The sequence below is a fragment of the Trichoderma asperellum genome, chromosome 1 (assembly GCF_020647865.1).
Source record: "Trichoderma asperellum chromosome 1, complete sequence".
Taxonomy (NCBI): Eukaryota; Fungi; Ascomycota; class Sordariomycetes; order Hypocreales; family Hypocreaceae; genus Trichoderma; species Trichoderma asperellum.
The window spans coordinates 6,194,420-6,212,789 of NC_089415.1; the positions used below are offsets into that span (position 1 = coordinate 6,194,420).

An 18,370-nucleotide genomic window follows, 5' to 3' on the forward strand; every position below is an offset into this window, starting at 1 on the left:
GGGAAATGGCACAATCAGATTGAAGGCAAATGGGGGAGACGGGGAGATTCAACTAACACAAGGAGAAGAGAAAAAAGAGAACAAGACGGGGAAAGAAAACCGAGAAAAAGGCGAGCGTCGGAAAACGGGGGGTCGACGATGATGCCAAATTGGTGTGTGACAGCGGGATGGTTTCTGGGAACTTACGCAGGTGAGTAGCGAAAACAGAGGCGGGGTGCTATAAAGGGACGAAGAAAGCTTCCCTCTTGTCGCTCTTCAGTCCACAGTCGGGCCAGAAAGCCAGAGTGGGGGAGTTTTTTTCTTCGAGGCGGGAGGGAGGAGCTGCACGTGACTCGGCAGGGAGATTAAAGAGAGAAGAGAGGCCCAGCAGACTGGAGACGTTTATATGGGGAATTACGTATTGCCACGGCGGATGAAGTGATGCTGCTGGTGCCTAAGCAGTGCGTTTGGTGAATCTGGTTGGCTGGGCAGAGTGGCGAGTAAACAAGCAGACGCGTATTGCGACGTCGTAGCTGTTGGTGGGCGGTCGTTGGTTGGGGAGCTGAGTGCTGGAAGCTACAGTATATTCAGATTGACTGATGTAGGTATAGCAGAATGACAGAAGCTGGAGCATAACCGTCTTATTAGTAGTAGCTTGACGTCGTCGCCGTTGATACAAGGCACCAGCATCAACAGCTCTTATCCGCCAAGCTATGCTTCCCATCAATGGCTGCCTTAAGGCAACCAGATTTCCTGTTCCCCTTTTCTGGCTGCGCAGCTATCAATTCATACGCCATGGGATATTTCGTAAAGTAGCCACAATAATACGAATCTAATGAATACCTAGCCGTCACTTCACTTTCTGGTTGCCTAAACCTGCAATGTATCTCGTCAAAACATTTCATTCGTTATTATCCCTTTTTTTGTTGATAGTGGTACATGGCCAGAAGCGCTACAATACAATACATAAACGGTAAGACCCGCGCCCCCATGCTTTAGAGCATAGGGAGGCAGACAGATAGATGGACAAGGTAGATAGGGAGAAAAGATAGAGAGAGGGGAGTTGGGTTAGTAGGCCTTTTGAACCATCCTTCTAGTATAACACCGAAACCATGCCCAATCATGTAAATAATTTTTTTTATACAACACTTCCTATTCCTTTCTTTTTTTTCTTCGTCTTCTAGGGGGCAGCTTACATCATGCCACCCATGCCGCCCATGCCGCCCATGCCACCCATAGGAGGGCCAGCAGGTCGTTCCTCAGGGGCCTCGACGATGGCGACCTCAGTGGTACCGAGCAGAGAGGCAACACCGCTGGCGTCAATGAGACCAGTGCGGACGACCTTGAGGGGGTCAAGGATACCGGCCTGGATCATGTCGACGTACTCGCCCTTGGCGCTGTCGAAACCGCGGTTGAAGTCGGAGCCGAACTCGTCGGTGAGCTTGCCAACAACGACGGAGCCCTCGAGGCCGGCGTTCTCAATGATGGTGCGGGCAGGGCGGGTGATGGCGTTCTTGACAATGGTGATACCGAGCTGCTGGTCGAAGTTGGCAGCCTTGACGTCGTTCAGGGCCTGGGCAGAGGCCTTGATCAGGGCAGTACCACCACCGGGAAGGATACCCTCCTCAACGGCAGCACGGGTGGCGTTCAGAGCATCGACGAATCGGTCCTTCTTCTCGCCGACCTCAACCTCGGAAGAGCCACCGACCTTGATGACGGCAACACCGCCAGACAGCTTGGCCAGACGCTCCTGGAGCTTCTCCTTCTCGTACTCAGAGGTGGTGGGGTCAGCAATGACACCGCGGATCTGCTCGCATCGCTGAGCAATGGAGTCCTTGCTACCCTCACCGTTGAGGAGGATGGTGTCCTCCTTGGTGATGGTAATGGAGCCAGTAGATCCCAGCATGTCGGGGGTGGCCTTCTCAAGCTTGATGTCAAGGTCGTCGCTGAAGACGGTACCGTTGGTGAGGATGGCAAGATCACCGAGGATGGACTTGCGGTTGTCACCAAAGCCAGGGGCCTTGACGGCGGCGACCTGGAGCTGGCCACGGAGCTTGTTCAGAATGCAGACAGCCAGGGCCTCGCCGTCAATGTCCTCGGCAATGATGACCAGAGGACGGCGGAGCTGGGTAGAGGCCTCAAGGGCGGGGATGATGTCCTGGACGGCAGAGATCTTCTTCTCAGAGAGGAGGATCAGAGGGTTCTCAAACTCAACCTTGGCAGACTTGGTATCGGTGATGAAGTAGGGGGAGACGTAACCGCGGTCGAATCGCATACCCTCGGTAACCTCGAGCTCGTCCTGCAGGGTCTTGCCCTCCTTGACGGTAATGACACCCTCCTTGCCGACCTTCTCCATGGCGTTGGCAATCAGCTTGCCGACGTGGTAGTCACCGTTGGCGCTGATAGTGGCGACCTGGGCAACCTCCTCGCTGGTGGTGATGTCGCGGGTGTTCTTCTGCAGGAAGTCGACAACAGAGTCAACGGCAGCCTGGATACCTCGTCGCAGGTCCATGGGGTTGCAGCCGGCAGCGACGTTCTTGACGGTCTCGGAGAAGATGGCACGAGCCAGGACGGTGGCACTGGTGGTACCGTCACCAGCAGTCTCGTTGGTCTTGGAAGCAACATCCTGGATCAGCTTGGCACCGAGATTCTCAAACTTGTCCTTGAGGGCGATGGCCTTGGCGACAGTAACACCATCTAGAACAAGCAGTATGTCAGCAACAGCATCTTTGAAATAAAAAGCCAAGATTGGGAATTCTCTCAATTCTTACCCTTGGTGATCTTGGGAGAGCCGAAGCTGGACTCAATCAGGACATTTCGGCCCTTGGGTCCAAGGGTGGTAGCAACGGCCTTGGCAAGAGTATCGGCACCGGCCAAGAGAGAGGCGCGGGCCTCAACACCGAACTTGAGCTCCTATTCCATCCAGTCAGCAACACGGAACAGTGTTTCGAATCCCAATTGCATGGTCCTACCTTGTGAGCAAATCGAACTTGCTGACCAAGGCTGCTTCCAGATCGGTACTTATAAGCGCCGGACACAGCCGAGGCGCGGGCACGAGAAGCCAATGCGCGCTGCATTTTGTATGCTGATTTCTGAAATTGGGGGAAAGAAAGAAAAAAGAACAAGGAAACGGGGGTATCACAAGCCTGAACCAAGACGAGCCAGCCTTCAGAGGAACAGCAGGTTGGAGGAGGAAGAGAGGATCTGGAAACCGCTGGTAGTTAATTGGAGAGCAGCTTGGACGCCCCCAAAAAAATTGTCACGGAGCGTCGGTAAAACATGGATCCTGAGCCGAGCCAGCGCCGAAACAAGCTTAGCGGCGTCGCCAGAGCTGTTCTACCCTCTTCCAGCCGAATCTGTGGACTCTGGGGGGAAGAAGCCTTAAGCCGAATTGGATGATTAAGCTGCCGTTATTATTGATATCCGGCAGCGAGAGCCATGTTAGAGAGTCATGTCAAAAGAAGCCGTGATTAGAAAGCTAGAATTGTTTGCTGCTATGTACTTGCGACTACGGAGCGTTGTCCTCGATGGTCTGTCTTGAACCCCGCCATGCTCGAATTTCCCCGCCATCAAAAGAAAAATACCTATACCTGGTTGGAATACCAACATGAACTCAGCTCTCTCTCATCCATACCTTTCTTTTTTGTTACTTTTCTGTTTTCCGATTTTTTTTTTGTAATAAAATTCTTGTTTTTGAAAATCATACTTGGCCATTCTTGAAGCTCGTGAAAGCTCAGCTTGCTTCTCGCAGTCCTCATCCCTTGTCTTCTCTGAACAAGGGGGAGGGGGGTATCAGTTGCGCGACATAAGAAAATAAAGACAAGAGTTATAAAAAAAAAAAAAAAAAAAAAAAAAAAACGAAGAAAGAAAACATTGGAAAAGACAATTGAATAAATCTCTGAATAAAAAAAAGGCAAACAATCTTTTTCCTTGAACTTCTGGTCAGTATAATTGGTTTTGTTGTTGTTGTTTTTGTTGAATAGATAGTTTCATCTTGCTTCCTTGCATGCATATGCTGCCAAAATGATATGCTGCCGCAGTGTAGCAGATAGTCTAGTTCGAGTTAAGGAATTCGAGAAGCAAGTCGTGGCTAAATGGCTCCTCATGGTTAAAGAGCTCGTTGCAGCCAAACAGTCCGTCGTGACCAAATAGCTCTTCATTGTATGCCAGAGCAGCCTTCAACCATCAGTCTAACTCTCGTTTGACGCTGGGAGAAGAGGTGGACGAAGAGGAAGTAGATGAAGAGGAGCCAGTACTCACATCAAGCTCGTCAAGTTCTTGTTCCTTGGGGGTGTCCGCCACAGGTCGCGAAGTCTCTGGTTGAAATGCCGGGACTTGACTTTCAACAGGAGAAGAAACAGGAGAGACTGAGGCCTCTCTCTCTTTGACAGCGAGGGGGGAGCTCAGTGGAGATTGCTTCTCAGCGGGCTGGCCAGGGACAGCTGGAGCGGGAGGAGAAGGCAGAGTGAAATTGTAGGGAGGAATTGGCATAAAGCCTGGGTGGCCCATACCATAGTAACCTGCGTAATGGCCATAAAAGGGATTTCCCATGAAAAAGGGCTGCTGGCAGCCATCGCGAAGCACGTGTCCGCCAGGGCTGATCTGTCCATGGCTAGGTCTAACGGGAGGATAAGAGAAATTTCCCGTAAAAGGATCAAAGAGATTGCTTCCACTCATGTTTTGCTGAGTCTGCTTGTCAATGGGGGAAAGATTCTTGGTGCTCAGAGGCTGTATTCCCTTTTCCTTGTTAGTATAGAGTATCAGTTAATGGTTTTTAACGGAGATGGAACTCACCTCAGTACCCTTGAGCGTGAAATTGGGAGGGGCAAAATTAAATTGCTGGGCGTCTTCTCCAGCTCCGAGTTGGAAGCCCTGTGCATTCATGCTGTAGTGAGGAGCAGACATGGGGCGACGTGGAGCTGCATGTCGGACAGGAGTTGGTGTAACCGGGACCTGTATATCGTCCTCAAGAGTAGAAAATGACAAGTGAGCAGACTCATCTTCGTCAACTTCTTCCAATGCATCAAGAGCATCAGGAAGATTGATCTTAGCATCATCCAGCTTTTCATCAAAACCTACAGCTCGAGTGGCATGTTTATTATCCCCAGAGGAATCACGAACATACCCTCTGATGCTAGGATCAAAGGGAGTAAGAGGAGATGCTTTCTGGGCTGGGGGAGGGACCATGTGTCCCTCAGCAAGAAGCTCCTTGCGGAGGCGATTGACGTGCTGCAAGACCGCCGCACCTGATGAACCAGGACGGAGGCGATGAGCAATGGCATCCCAAGGAATGTTAACCTTGTGGCGGACACATTCGTAGTGAAGGTGGAGAATGAGCTTCTCTGCCATGCGAGGTCCTTTGGAAGAGTTAGTAACTAGAATATGTACGTTGGTAAAGGGAATTGGGATCCTATCAATTGAATCTTCACTTACGGTTCCACATAATCAGGCTGCGTCCAGTAACTCGTCCATTACCTTTCTTCTGCTCATCAGTAGGAAGATTGTGGGAATAAGTGGTATCCCGCGGAACAGAGTTCGGAGTCTTGATTTTCTCAGGCAGGGCATTCTGCTCGAGTTTCAATGCCTTGGAAGGAGATCGACGGTCGTGAGCAGCGGTGCGTCCCTTGGAAGGAGTCTTTTTGGCTGGAGTACCCATTGTTGCAATGCAGAGTCAAATTTGAAGAGAATTGAGATCTGTTCGCAATGAAAAGCAATTGTTAGAGCTGATTGAGCATGTCTGAAGTGTTGAAGATGTGCTGAAATTGAGTAATTCGAAGGCGTTGAAAAGAGGAGGCTGGGAAATTCTGCTTCCAAGGGCTTAATTGCTGTGTAAGGCAGCAAAATGATGATAAAAAAAGCTATAGAAGATGAAAATAGGTTACTTACACTCAATTGAATTGTTGTTTGTGTTGTTTGAGCGAGAAATTAGCTGCAATTGGTGGCGAGGCTGTAGTTCGTAGCTGGAGATGAAGATGATGAAGAGAAAAAAAGAAGAGGTGAGGGAAGAGAAGAAGAGGGAAAAGACACAAACCTGAAAAGTGTTTCCCAAAATAGAACTCAAAATTTTTTTCATTTTCAAAAGTTTTGCTCTCCGTCTGGGTGGAATTGTGTGTCTGTCTGGCAGCTGGCAGTGTCAACGAGGCGCGATATCAACTGGAAGTGACGGCTTGCCCCAGCAAGTGGCAGCGCAATTGGCCGATGAATGGGCAACGAGACAGCCTCAATACACTGAATTCTCCACTGATGCATTGCTAGCTGCAGATTGGTGTCATTGTGGGACTGGCAAATGTGAAGACTTATTCTCATTAAAGCTGCTAGCAGGAGTAGAGATCGCACGCAAGCTAGATTGAGTTGCAGACATGGGCTATTTACACGAGAACATGATATCTGCCAAAATAAACCCCTTTGCGCCAGATCCCAGTAAATAATATCCCACTACCCATTTGAAACCTGATGTCCATCGATCATACCATAGCTTCTACAATTGAGCCCATTCCGACAGCCGTGTCTACTTGCTAGACTTGAACAGCTTCTTCAAGCTGTATCGTAAGCCTCGACTGGTATTCGAAGAAGTGCTGTTAGAGGAGCTATTGATATGCTGCATTGATGACATAGACTCGATTTCTAAGCCACGATGACAAGTGCACTGGCTAGAGCTTCCATCGCTAGAGACAGACCGTCTGGTGCCAGAAATATCAGAGACAGAGAACATGGCCTGTTGCTGAGCAAACATGATGTCGCGAATAGCTAGCTGAGCCTGTTGCTGAATTGCAGTGTAGACTACTTGGTTGATAGCCATGGGGAGATTCGCGACTACTTGAGAGAGGTGGCTGACCATGGTAATGGTTGCGGCGAGATTATCGGCTTGAGCTCCGATCATGGTGTTCATGGTCTTGGATTGTGTCTTGAACTCTTCCATATTTTGTTCAATGGTGCGATAGTGAAGGTCAATTTGGCGGCTCAATGTGTCATTTTGATCCCGTATGTCGATGTTCTCGCGATGAAACGATGCCAGAGACTTCTCCAGTTGATTTGTATTTAAGAGCAGATGACCGACTGCCTCAGTCATCTTCTCCTCTACCCCTTGTTCAATGATGGAGTATATGATCTCACTGGCATTGTTGAAGTCGATGGATGTCGTAGAAGCGGAAGCTGGTTCTGAGTCTAAGGCCATGTTGGAGAAGATGGCACCATTCGGTTCAACGGTTTCCGCCTTGGTGTCTTGAATAGCGGCAAAGAGCGCATCTAAAGCATTTTGAGCTTTACTTGCGGAAAAGGAGCTTGGATTTACATCCGAGATTGAAGGAGCAGAAGATTGAGCTGTGGTATCGTCTGAAGAACTTTGAACAGATCGCACCGGAGATTCAGGAGGAGTAATGAGACCTGTGAAGAGAGGATTCATCTTTTGCATGTAAGCCGTCGAATATGCACCGGCTTCGTTGTTGGGAAATTGGGCTTTGCCATCTTCCTTGGAAATGGAAGCCATTCCAAGCTGAGGAGATGGATGAGACATGGTAACAAGAAGCTCTCTAGGAGTACTTCAGATGTGACAACCTTAGTGGAAGCAAGCTCAGAGGCGATTCGTACGGAGATGGGATACGTGATAATTGCCGATTCTCTATCAACTGGTGAGTTGGACTTTGGTGATGTAGAGAGGCACTGGATGGAATGGAGGAGGAGCGTAGTTCAGAGTATCAGCAAAGATAATGATGTCACCAATAAACAATACCATTGTCTATTGTAGCGATGATACCTTTCTCGCATATTGTCTTCAATATCATATCTTTAGCGACAATAGCCTGCCGCTTCTATTCAACGAGTGTTGCATTTTGTTTGTGGGGCCTCTCCCCTTTCTTCGTCTCGGGTGCACAAGTACGCGACTCGAGGCCAGCCGTCGGCAGCTGCAAATTGTGGTCAATTCAGGTGTTACAAGTACAACAAAGAGTTGAACAGACGTGTTGCGGTCGGGTGCGTTTGTCAGACTGGCGGTCTCGGCAAACAGTGAATCACGGTTTGTCTTGACGAGCTAGCAGCGTATGGAATCAGATAGCGATATAGGACTGAACACGGCTGCAGAATTCGGGCGATAGGAGCTATGCTATCCAACTGTAGATAGAACTGTAGATAGAACTGTAGATAGGACTATTGCCTCTACAAATCGAGATAGGCGAGAGAAGATCACAATATTACTGCTACGATTTGATTTGGTTTTTTGGCTTTGTATCAGGGGAGATGTATTTATAAATTAAACGTATCTTCTTGCTCACGGCATTCACATCCAATGACGACGCTTTCAGTAAACCGTTTTCAATTGCAATGACTTAGTAGTTCTTCACTAGATAAATCCACACCAAACCAAATGTTCAGGTAATATCCTGCGTCATATCATCCCTCAATACTTGGGGCCTTTTCGTTTCTCCAACTAGCCCAGATACGTTTCCAAACCGCAAGAGCTACTCAATCTACTCCAAGGGATAAAGTAAACATTGCATTACAATGTTAATCAGTGGCTTGATGTGCAGCGGGAGAGTGCAGACGCAACAAGTCTAGGCCGAATCAAAACTTGTGCCAGCGTCAGAGTCCGCGCCAGTGTCGGGAACATCTACATTCAAAGTGTTAGCCCATTATCCGGAAAGCATAACTAAAAGAAAGTCAATATACCAGAGAGAGGGGAGTCGTATTCGTCCTTGGGCTCTTCCTTGGGCTCTTTCTTCACGCCCTTGGTGGGCTTGGAGACCAACTTTGGGTCTTTGGTATCATCGTCACTTTCTTCCTTCTTAGTAGCTCTAGTCTTCTTTTTGGCGCTGCCTCCAGATGCTCCAGCTGGCTTGCGTTTGACTGGGGTAGTCGGCGTCTTGCCATCTCCAGTGCTGGATTTAGCTGCAGGCTTGGAAGAATTCACTCCATTTGCCTTGAGCATTCGCTCATATCTCTTCTGACTGCTTAGAAGCAACGGCGAGTTGTTAGTTACAATCGCAAAGTTAGGATCAGGACAGCCTACGCAGCAGCCTTGGAAACAATTCCAAGCTCTTCAGCGACGAGATTGAAGTCGGGCTATAGTATTGGGTTAAAAAAACTTGTTCAAGAAGATATAGTAAGGGTTTGCTTCTTCACTTACTCTTCCGTTGGTGGTGTGACCAATGCAGGACACAAGGAAGCGGACTTGCTCAGCGGGATCTTGCTTAGACATGGTGATAAGCGCGATAATTTGTTTGAAACTGTGAAAGAATATTAGAGATTGAAAATAATATTCGAGATGAAATGGTTGTGAGGAGGACGATGATGGGTAGGTTGGCAGTGACAGATGGCATGAGTAGCTAATGGGTGCCGTCGCCGAGACAGAGGTGAATTTGTAGAGGAATGAGATGAGAGATGAACAAGAGTTAGAAGCATACAAGAGTAAATTGTCAAGATTTGATCTTTTGGAAACTGAAAGTGAGCAAGTGTGTGGACGATGATTTTGGAGCTCAGAGAGGGAGATGGGACAAAAGAGAGGGAATGGGGGGAGAAAGTCTTGGACGGAAGAGAGATAGGTGAAGTGGGCGCCTCAGGCAATTTCAGCGCAGGCTTGTCACTGTCCAAGCAAAGACAATAAATTCCAAGACAAGGAAATGTGTGCGTAGGAGATGCGGCAGTGAAAGTGAAGTGGCTGTTGGAACACTTGACCGCTTCACTTTTCGCTCAGGAGAGCCGGTGAAGACGAGCAGGCACACGATGCTGGGGTTAGACAGAGAGCTGGGTTGATGAAGTGGCGATAAAAAAAATTGAAACAAAGAAAACATTGGAATTGCAATTACCAAGGAACGTTCAAATGCTGTAGCTAAAGGCGTTTAGGACTGAAAGTGCGTGTGCAAAGAAGAAGAGAGAGATGATGATGCGACGCAGATTGTCCACTGCACACCGACTTCTCACTATGCGAAATTAAGAGATGACGCGTTTGGATTTTGGAATTTTTTTGAAAGCTGAAAAGGAAAAGTAATAACAAAGGTGAATTGACCTTGTGACCGTGGCAACCAATCTCGCAGTCTTTGACACTTGGTGGCAGAGTGTCAAGTCTGCGGATGGATGACTGACGCTCTACTCTCGCCAGCTGTACTCGTTTGCTATGCCGTATCTAGACTACCGTCTGGAATTAACATTTTGTGACAGTGGCAGAGGATATCTTCGTTTATACTCAGCCTATTCATCCAATTAAGATGAGAAAAGTGCTATCATGGATCAGGGGGTTTATGCTGGGCTAGTTGGTGTTCGTTAACTCAATATTTGATATCAGTCACATATCTTCTAGAGAGCGATCAGGTGAATGAACCAGAAAATATAATAGTGTGGCTAAAACGTCATGAGTTTAAATGCGTAGATGAACGGTGTCTTATCCGATCCAGCTTCAATATATCAGCGTATTCAGTACCTTCCCAGCTCAAATTGTTCCTTAGATGGCAGTAGTAATACCAACAGCAACAACAACCAGTTTCTCCTCAAAGTCTTCAAAAAGGACCATCATCTTCCTCATCCTTTAGTCCCACATCCGGCTTAGTATCCTCATCCTCGCTCTTCTTCACATCCGAACCCGAGCTCTCCTCCTTCTTAGCCACCATCTTCTTTGGGGTTCTCACTCTCAGCTTCTTGGTCACTTTGCCATCACCAGAGGGGCCCGTGACATCGTTGCTATTCTTCCCTTTGCTGGGGCTGCTGCCCAGACCGGCTTGGGCGTTGGGGCGCCAGCCGTGACGGACAGACATCTGGCGGAAGCGCTCCTTGGCACACTTGGCGTCCTTGAGACCCAGGTCACCAGCGACTTTATCCCAGTCAGCGTCGGGCTTTTGGGTCATGTTGTCGAAGACGGCCTTGATGAAGCGGAGTTCGTTCTCGCTGAGGCCGTTGACAGAGGTGGTGTCGGAGGTGTTTGCTTTCTTGGGAGGCATAGTGGGTGAATGGCGGTCTGGAGCTGATGGTTAGATGGCATCAAACGGTGTGGCGAGGAAGATGAAAACTTGCTTCAATGTAGTTTTGTTCCAGGTAGGTAGATAGCGTCGTATTAAGCAGCAATAGGGCTGGATTAAAATCCACTGAGCTGGTGGATGTCTTGGTAGATAGAGACGGGCTGTGATGGGAGAGCTGTGGGTGATGGAATGGAGATGCAATTCATAAGCAGAGGGAGGCTATGACTGCGAAAGAAATAGAAGAATCCACTTGCAACACGACGTTAATCCCTGGGCACCATATCACTTTGGCCCAGAGCCAGAGTCAAAGTGAAGCCTTAGGGTAGTCAAAGTGAGTGGCTCCTCGGCCGGCTGCCAGCTGCCAGCTGCCATAGCGTGGCGGGATCACTTGCACACAATAGAGTGTGGGGTATGATAGTCACTGAAGCAAACAAAGCAGACAGTTCTACGAGGAGATGACTACAAGACTGGTAGCCTGCAAGTGATAAAAGATATCCCAATTGTGAGCTCCTAATCTACTTGCCAGCAAAATTTCCTCCAAGCTCTAATAATATACCTGCTGCACTCCTGACAGCATGCCATGCCGTCTGCGCCATACTATATCCTTTGTGGCATTGCCCAAGTTCATAGCTGTAAATCATATGATCATCAATCCTTCAAGAAGCGCTAAAATTATATGCCAAACCGAAAAAAAGGGGAAGAAAAAGGAATGGAGGCCTAGTGTTCTTGCATTAAGACACTGCAAAACACAAGGCGTAATATCGGCAGTGTCTCCAAGAAATGAGATATAGCCCGAACAAAAGGTAACAGACGTAAAATCAGCTCGCTTGAACGCGCTCAAGTTTAGCAAACATGCTGCCCTTCACATGTTCGAAACATCATGCGGAGGATTTATTCCGATCTCTAGCTCCAAGAACAAACTATGCTTCTCTGTATCCAAAACTGATCTCTTTATTAGTATTGATATTAGACATGCAACAGATTAGCAAGACTTACTCTGTTGGATATGGGTCTGTCGCATCTGTGCCGTTATGCGCAGCCAGAGCTAAAACGGCCTCGTCATCGAGAGCTGAATCTTGGGTTAGGTCATGAGGATCTAGTCTCTGGCGCTTGGCAGGATGTTCGTCTGTGTCTTCATCGCCACTCTGTACAGGATCTAGCTGAAGTTGGTCTTGAGAAGTCGCTGAGTCAGCCTCAGACTCGGCTAGATGACTGGAATCAATATGGTTTGAGTTTTGAGCAGAAATATCGCCGCCTTCAGGAATCTCCGCTTTGAGCTGCGGTGGAATCTGAGACTGATGTTGTAATTGTTGCTGAAATTGCTGATGCTGAAACTGGTGTTGATGTGGGTGTTGGGGCTGAAGTTGTGGATGCTGATGCTGTTGGATAGGCATAGCATGAGAAGCCATCCCTGGTCCTTGGCCAGGCATGGAGTTATTAGGTACCATATTGCCAGGGACCATAGCCCCGGGAAGCATCGTAGGGGCAGTAGGAGAAAGGGTGGTGGGAACACTAGCAGGAACAGCAGTGGGGGAGGCAACGGCATCAGCAGCATCACTTGTGCCGGGCTGAGCTGCTTCTGAAGCCTGTGACTTGCGAGGCCGGCCACGACCTGGGCCGGGTCTTCTCGTAATAGGATTCAGAGTTGGATCTGCGCGCCTAGCGCTATCAGAGTGAGAACCATCTGTTTCATTCTTGTTTTGGGCTCTCCTCAGCCCCTGAAAATGCTGTCTGCGTTGTTGTTAGCTACTGTAAGACCAAAGAAGCAGTTATGTGGAGTCAGTGATGACGCTTATCATGGAATTGGTGTAAGTGAAGAGATAGAAGATGTATACACAGACGAGGCTCATTACTCTGAAGTCTTAGGGGTATGAAAGAGACATATACGCGATGGGAGTTGAGCATCATTGGTGCAAGCAGATGGGTATGCTAGATGGCGTGTGATCGCATTAGGGATGGGTAGGTAAGGCAGAGAAGAAGGCATAAGGTGCAAGGTACAAATGGAAGCAATTCATCTTAGGTCTAATACCGATAGACGACGGGCTAAATAGCATCCATTCATGGTGTGGTAAACATTCGCCACGCCAAGGCCCACGCGACGGCGACCTCATGTAATCAATTGAGATGGACGAGGCTGAGATCAGTGGAATTGGATGATGGACAGGCTGATATATTATTATAAGAGGTACCTACCGACATCCTTCATTCGTAAAGCCATAGCCTAGGCCGCGCATATGGTTACCGATGGTGGTCCATTCTGCTCCGCTTATAACGCCTATGTTTTTGACGGATAGGATGGTGAAGAACAGATCTTTATCTGCCCTGTCATTCCAGTTCTTGTTCATAGTATCGAAAAGATATTATCGTCCAGCGGAGGGCATCAAGCAAAAAAACAAACAACACCAAAAAAAGTAAACAAGCAAGTACCGGATGGCGGTGGGTCGTCGACGCTCTAGGCCGGACTGTCTTGGTGGCCAGCGGTGAGATAGAAGCTGTTAAGAGCAGAGGGCAATCAAGGGCAAAATTGGTAGTGAGAGATGGGGTACGGATGTACGCAGAGAAGAATGTTGGAGAGCGCCGTGGAGCAAAAGGCGAAGAGAGGCCCGTGCACGCGGAAGATGTAATGGCCGGAGCGCGGATCAAGGGTTAGTCCGCGCATGTAAGTGGTGGGAGCTGGCGGATGTGTGCTGTGTGTGTGTCCCACCAAACGCTGAAACAGGGCGCAGTGCAGGCTGCGATGCGGCTTAAAAATGCAAGACTATGCCTCCATCCGAGTCCGTGATATAGCATCTGCTTCCATTATCGAAATTACAGGCGTCATTGGGTCTTCAGGGCGGCATGTAGCATCTTGGGGGCGGCGATGCTGCAACTTAGCCGGTGTTGACACGGGGTTTACCCGTCAAAGTTACCTTTCTGTTCGCCTTCCTTTCCCTTTCCCTTTCCTATTTAGCGCGAATAGAGGGGAACAGCCTGATTCGAGGCTGGCCAAAAGAAGAGCTTATGACGGCAGTACGGAGAGCCCCGAGCAAGCGCCGGACGAAAAGACTGTGTCGGACGAAAGTAATGCCACAACTTGCTTGAGCCCCGGCCAGTGAGTCAAAACGCAGAATCATTATTAATGCGATGCAGGGAGATCTGCGCCTTGGTTTAGAGAACCAAATAAAAAGTGAAGCATGTCATTACAATGTATGGGGTACAGAGTGGATATCGGATGTGTAGGAGCAACAGTGGCTTGAGGAAGGTCCAAGAGATACGATACAGGGACATTAATGTAGGACGACGGGATATCCCGTATTCCATATCATATCAAATCACCGATACTGCATTATGTCTGTAGGTACTGGCTGGTAGGAGGCAATAGCAGTCGTTGGCTGAAATAGTATAAGAGATTTGGTTAGGAGTAGCGTCTATACAGATATAGAGTGCAGGAAGTCAGCATCGAAACAGAGCGCGAGCAGTAGTCTGAGTGCTAGTCTCTCGCGGTCAATAGCACAGCAGCGCAGTAGGCAATCTGAAAAAGCGGCACAAAAGCCTGTTACTAATCCTGCAGTAGATCCCATACCAAGATACGAGTTCGCGTCATCCCTGAGCATCGCACCAGGCGAGCCCTCAGTTGGCCTCCCTCTCGCGTCTTACGTCTGGCGCCTCTGGTTGGCCACCATCCACAGCCCCACAGGCCGAGCGGTCTCACGTGCTTTCGCGGAAACCTGGCGACGCAGCAGGTGGGTCCCTTCGTTGCTTCCCCAAAAAATTTCGCGCCCCATCGCGTCTCCCGACGCACCTCATCCGAATCCCCTCCACGATGCCCAGAATGGCTGCGCGGCCTGGATGCGACCATGGAGACCGATGAAAGTGGCACCAATGGTTTTTAAATGTCCGATTTCATCATATCGCAAATTTTCCGCATTTCCTCACGCCTTCTGGTCGTGAAATTGAAACTCGAAAGTGGTTGATTTTGTTGCTCCAGAAGCTCAAAAAGTTCGCCCCTCCTCGCATGGTAGCCCGCTAGCTCCGAGCAACACTGACAAGGGCGATGAAAACGACCGGTCGGTGAGGATGGGATGGGAATGGGATGTCCCTAGCTGTGTTTGGTTGGGGCCTGTAATAATTCATTCGCTACGCACACGGCTGGCAGGAGGGCGCAGCATTTTTGGTGAATCTGGACTGAGGCAACTGGAGCGAGCGAGGTTGTAGACAGGACAGGTAGACGGATGCTGCGCTTGAATCAATTACCAACATGAGGACTTGAATATCACAATTGCTGCTCGGTTAATAGGTAAATAGTAGTCATGCAACAATGCCTACCTCCCTACTTGGTTGGTCCAATAAAAGCTGAAAGGATGAGCATCACTCCGTGGAGCACTCACTCATCAAAAGCTTCTTCCTCTATCGCAACGCCCCCTCCTGCGTGCGCAATTTTACAGCCTACGCATTAGTGTTTGCTTTTTGCTGGGAAATACTCGATGAGTCATACGGAAGTTTCACTTTCAATTTTTATTTTCTATGCCGGAAGAGGAACCCCTGCTTTGCTCTTTCTATTCTTTCTTTTTTTTTTTTAATTGTTGATTCGATCTGATGGACTTGGCTGTCATGTTGGAATTTGGGCTGCTTTGGCACGCAGGCGATTGCTTGGCACATGCGACCCCAACTGCTGCAGCAATTTCGGAACCTGTGCAATCCCAATGCAGTTCGAATTAAACACTATGGCGAAACGAGATAAAAAAAAAAAACCATATCAAGATCATATATTTGGAAGCAACACTATAAATTAAGAGCTCTCTCTTTCTCTTTCTAACTATTAGTCTATTGGTAGTTGTCCCAATTGTCGCCACCGCATCCCGCTTCATCTTTGTCGGATCGCTTAATAGAAAGTCAGCCAACTTCCATCAGTGGCTTACAGGGAGCCACACCAACTGACAGCGGCCCTTTCAGCGCACCCCCTCTATCCCTGTTTAGCGGATAGTCTGCCACATTACGCGCTGTAGCCCCGTCCAGTCCCACCCGCCTCTCCCTCCAAAAGCCGGACCCAGCGCCAGATCCAGGCAACCACAGGCCCCAGGCCAGATATATCTCTGATTTGGTCTTAGACACGGCCTTTTTGGGGGGGCGTCCATCCGGCATGCGGATTTCTCAGCCCGACGGCAAGTAGCAAAAAAAGCAAAAGCGAGACGAGCGAAGCAAATGTCACACCAGATGGAGAACGAGGGGCCCTTGCTGGGGAACGCCGTTCCTGAATCCTTGCAGCTGACTCTATCTTGCTTTTTGCCGCTAGCTGAGGCCGTTTATAAGAGACGGCCGTCGTCCTGGTTCCTGGCCGCGTTCTCTCTCTCTTCTAGTTCCCAACCCGTGAGTGTATAGTCGGAAGCCTTGCTCGTCCATTCATCGTCTTCATTGTGCCTTGAGGACAGTATTGTTTCTCGGCTATCAATAAGAAGAGTCCAAAGGTTGACCTTCACTTCTACCTCACCCCGGTTCTCGATCTGCACATCGTTCACGCGGCTTCGAATCTCCTTCTTCTCCGCCTCTACCCTACTCTTCTCTCGATAGATCAATAGCTTATAATTTGGTCGTCCGACTTCTTGCGTCCGACGATATATCCATTTCTTCTTCACCATCTCTCTTGTTTTACCTGTAACTCACGAATCCATCGCCGCGTTGCTCAGTCTGGGAAGCAGTAATAGCCGCCAGGCAGCTCGGCACTGTTCTATATTCAACTTCTATAGCTACATCTTCTGCTTCGAACCGCATCTGTCGGGTCGTCGATTATAATCCTGCAACTCGCCTTAATTCTCTCAACACCAACAACACATTCCGCAACAAGCTTGTCATCATGTCTCCTAACAGCGACAATGCCATGGCCCGCTTCTTGTTCGCCATCCTAAAGCAAAAGAACCTCAGAGACGTAGGTTTAGCATCTCTTCGGCCTACATCTGATCAAGGTTTTAACTCGTCTTCTCTTCTAGATTGATTGGAGCCAAGTTGCCGCCGATCCCGTCCTGATAGAGCCCATCGCCAATGGCCACGCTGCCAGAATGCGCTTCTCCCGCTTTCGATCCACAATCACAGGCCACAAACCGACAAAGAGAGGCAGGCCATCAGACAAGACCCGAATCTCCAAGTCGAAGAAGGAGACACAGTCCAAGAAGGAAACGCCCATCAAGCCAGAACCCGGCTCGTCAAGCATCTCTTCGTATCCTCTGGTAAGAGTGGCTGTAAAACACAACATTCGTCAAATGCGACTAACCACCCGTTGTAGTTTTCTCCAGAGTCTCTAGCATCACTGACATCTCCCTATATGGACGATGCATCCCCCTACCTCCAAGACGGCGATGATTTCAGCGGCCGCTTTCTCACGCCGTGTAGCGATGACATGGCTCAAGGACTGTCCATCTCTCCTTCTGTCCTCCAAGACCTTCACCCTACGAATGGTCTGATGTTTCCTCCCCTGGACGGCAACTCCGATTTCATGAACCATGCCGGTCATGATCACTCTTTCGATGTTGCCTTTGACTTGAACCGATTTGCCACAGATGTCAACAGCCAGGGTGTATCCCAATCTAGTGGTTCCCAGCCTCTCGGTGACTGGGATGACCGACACTTTTAAACTGATTTCCCTTGATTTTGTTTTAAAGCGATGTGTTACGAATACGAAAAAAAGAAAATTCGACCCCAAAAAAATAATCCCAAGGAAGTACGGAGCGCGGTTAAACTTGCTTTTATGATTTGATGATACTAGCCACGGCGGGTGGCCAATTGGGTTTGGGTCAATATCCCCATTCCTCTCTACGGAGAGAAGAACGGATCGGTTAGGAATTTGGAAGACTTGAAAATTACTATAAGGGCTTATAATAGCATGTGTATAATTAGCGAGGACAGAAGGGATCAAGATATCCGTCCTCTTTATTTTTTATTTTTATTTTTTTTTTCAGCCATCTAGGTTCTGGCATGGCATACTAGTACCCAATTGAAGGCCGACTATTGAGCGCTGAACACAATTTGCCTGCTTCTGTGATACTTTAGTTGGAGTAAATGGTTATTTTATGAAGCAAGGCACGACTATTTCAACGAGTACATGCATTCTCACTCTGTGGCATACTGGATGCGTGTTTCTTCCTCGTATATCTTTGATCGGCTCTTGAATAAGCCACGGTATATTCCCAACGGATATAAAGGTGGCTGCACTCCTTGAGGCCATTTCAATTCTGTCAAGTCCAATTGTTAAAAGATCATCCTATTGTTCTACGAATTGCTGCGTTATCCGCTATGCAGCCAAGTGCAAAAGCTACCGGCTGTTGCTCACACGAAATGTATGACCAGCTGTAACAGCTGGCATTGCGAGCTGGAGCACATCATTTTTTCAATCTCTAGAAATAAAAAGATTTCTTATGACAGCTATCAACCCCGATATAAATTTCCTGCTCTTTTCCCATTTCTCTCTCTTTTGTTCTCTC

General features: G+C 48.6%; 8 protein-coding genes across 8 annotated transcripts; 1 reads left to right on the forward strand and 7 right to left on the reverse strand.

The window, feature by feature from the left end:
• Window positions 1–1,171: 1,171 nt before the first annotated feature.
• HSP60 (chaperonin) lies at window positions 1,172–3,056 on the reverse strand (the record flags this gene model as incomplete). The annotated part of the gene is made up of 3 exons (XM_024899585.2): window positions 1,172–2,676; window positions 2,751–2,892; window positions 2,952–3,056. The coding sequence occupies 3 exons, from the start codon at window positions 3,054–3,056 to the stop codon at window positions 1,172–1,174; spliced, it is 1,752 nt and encodes a 583-aa protein (XP_024763058.1).
• Window positions 3,057–4,032: 976 nt separating this feature from the next.
• TrAFT101_001939 (uncharacterized protein) lies at window positions 4,033–5,635 on the reverse strand (the record flags this gene model as incomplete). The annotated part of the gene is made up of 4 exons (XM_066126468.1): window positions 4,033–4,155; window positions 4,240–4,707; window positions 4,774–5,336; window positions 5,413–5,635. The coding sequence occupies 4 exons, from the start codon at window positions 5,633–5,635 to the stop codon at window positions 4,033–4,035; spliced, it is 1,377 nt and encodes a 458-aa protein (XP_065982571.1).
• Window positions 5,636–6,487: 852 nt separating this feature from the next.
• Window positions 6,488–7,492, reverse strand: TrAFT101_001940 (uncharacterized protein; the record flags this gene model as incomplete). The annotated part of the gene is made up of 1 exon (XM_066126469.1): window positions 6,488–7,492. The coding sequence occupies one exon, from the start codon at window positions 7,490–7,492 to the stop codon at window positions 6,488–6,490; it is 1,005 nt and encodes a 334-aa protein (XP_065982572.1).
• Window positions 7,493–8,525: 1,033 nt separating this feature from the next.
• Window positions 8,526–10,118, reverse strand: TrAFT101_001941 (uncharacterized protein; the record flags this gene model as incomplete). The annotated part of the gene is made up of 5 exons (XM_024898752.2): window positions 8,526–8,581; window positions 8,641–8,918; window positions 8,981–9,033; window positions 9,098–9,156; window positions 10,103–10,118. The coding sequence occupies 5 exons, from the start codon at window positions 10,116–10,118 to the stop codon at window positions 8,526–8,528; spliced, it is 462 nt and encodes a 153-aa protein (XP_024763060.2).
• A 189-nt stretch (window positions 10,119–10,307) lies between these two features.
• TrAFT101_001942 (uncharacterized protein) lies at window positions 10,308–11,085 on the reverse strand. The gene is made up of 2 exons (XM_024901804.2): window positions 10,975–11,085; window positions 10,308–10,918 (listed from the first exon to the last, which is right to left on the reverse strand). The coding sequence occupies exon 2, from the start codon at window positions 10,899–10,901 to the stop codon at window positions 10,464–10,466; it is 438 nt and encodes a 145-aa protein (XP_024763061.1). The 5' UTR covers window positions 10,902–10,918; window positions 10,975–11,085; the 3' UTR covers window positions 10,308–10,463.
• A 253-nt stretch (window positions 11,086–11,338) lies between these two features.
• On the reverse strand, window positions 11,339–13,482 carry TrAFT101_001943 (uncharacterized protein). Its single transcript, XM_024902407.2, has 3 exons — window positions 13,113–13,482; window positions 11,916–12,650; window positions 11,339–11,861 (listed from the first exon to the last, which is right to left on the reverse strand). The coding sequence occupies exons 1-3, from the start codon at window positions 13,262–13,264 to the stop codon at window positions 11,840–11,842; spliced, it is 909 nt and encodes a 302-aa protein (XP_024763062.1). The 5' UTR covers window positions 13,265–13,482; the 3' UTR covers window positions 11,339–11,839.
• Window positions 13,483–16,201: 2,719 nt separating this feature from the next.
• Window positions 16,202–16,534, reverse strand: TrAFT101_001944 (uncharacterized protein; the record flags this gene model as incomplete). The annotated part of the gene is made up of 1 exon (XM_066126470.1): window positions 16,202–16,534. One exon carries the CDS (start codon window positions 16,532–16,534, stop codon window positions 16,202–16,204), a length of 333 nt encoding a protein of 110 aa, XP_065982573.1.
• A 215-nt stretch (window positions 16,535–16,749) lies between these two features.
• On the forward strand, window positions 16,750–17,523 carry TrAFT101_001945 (uncharacterized protein; the record flags this gene model as incomplete). The annotated part of the gene is made up of 3 exons (XM_024899616.1): window positions 16,750–16,821; window positions 16,883–17,119; window positions 17,176–17,523. The coding sequence occupies 3 exons, from the start codon at window positions 16,750–16,752 to the stop codon at window positions 17,521–17,523; spliced, it is 657 nt and encodes a 218-aa protein (XP_024763063.1).
• Between the last annotated feature and the right edge of the window lie 847 nt (window positions 17,524–18,370).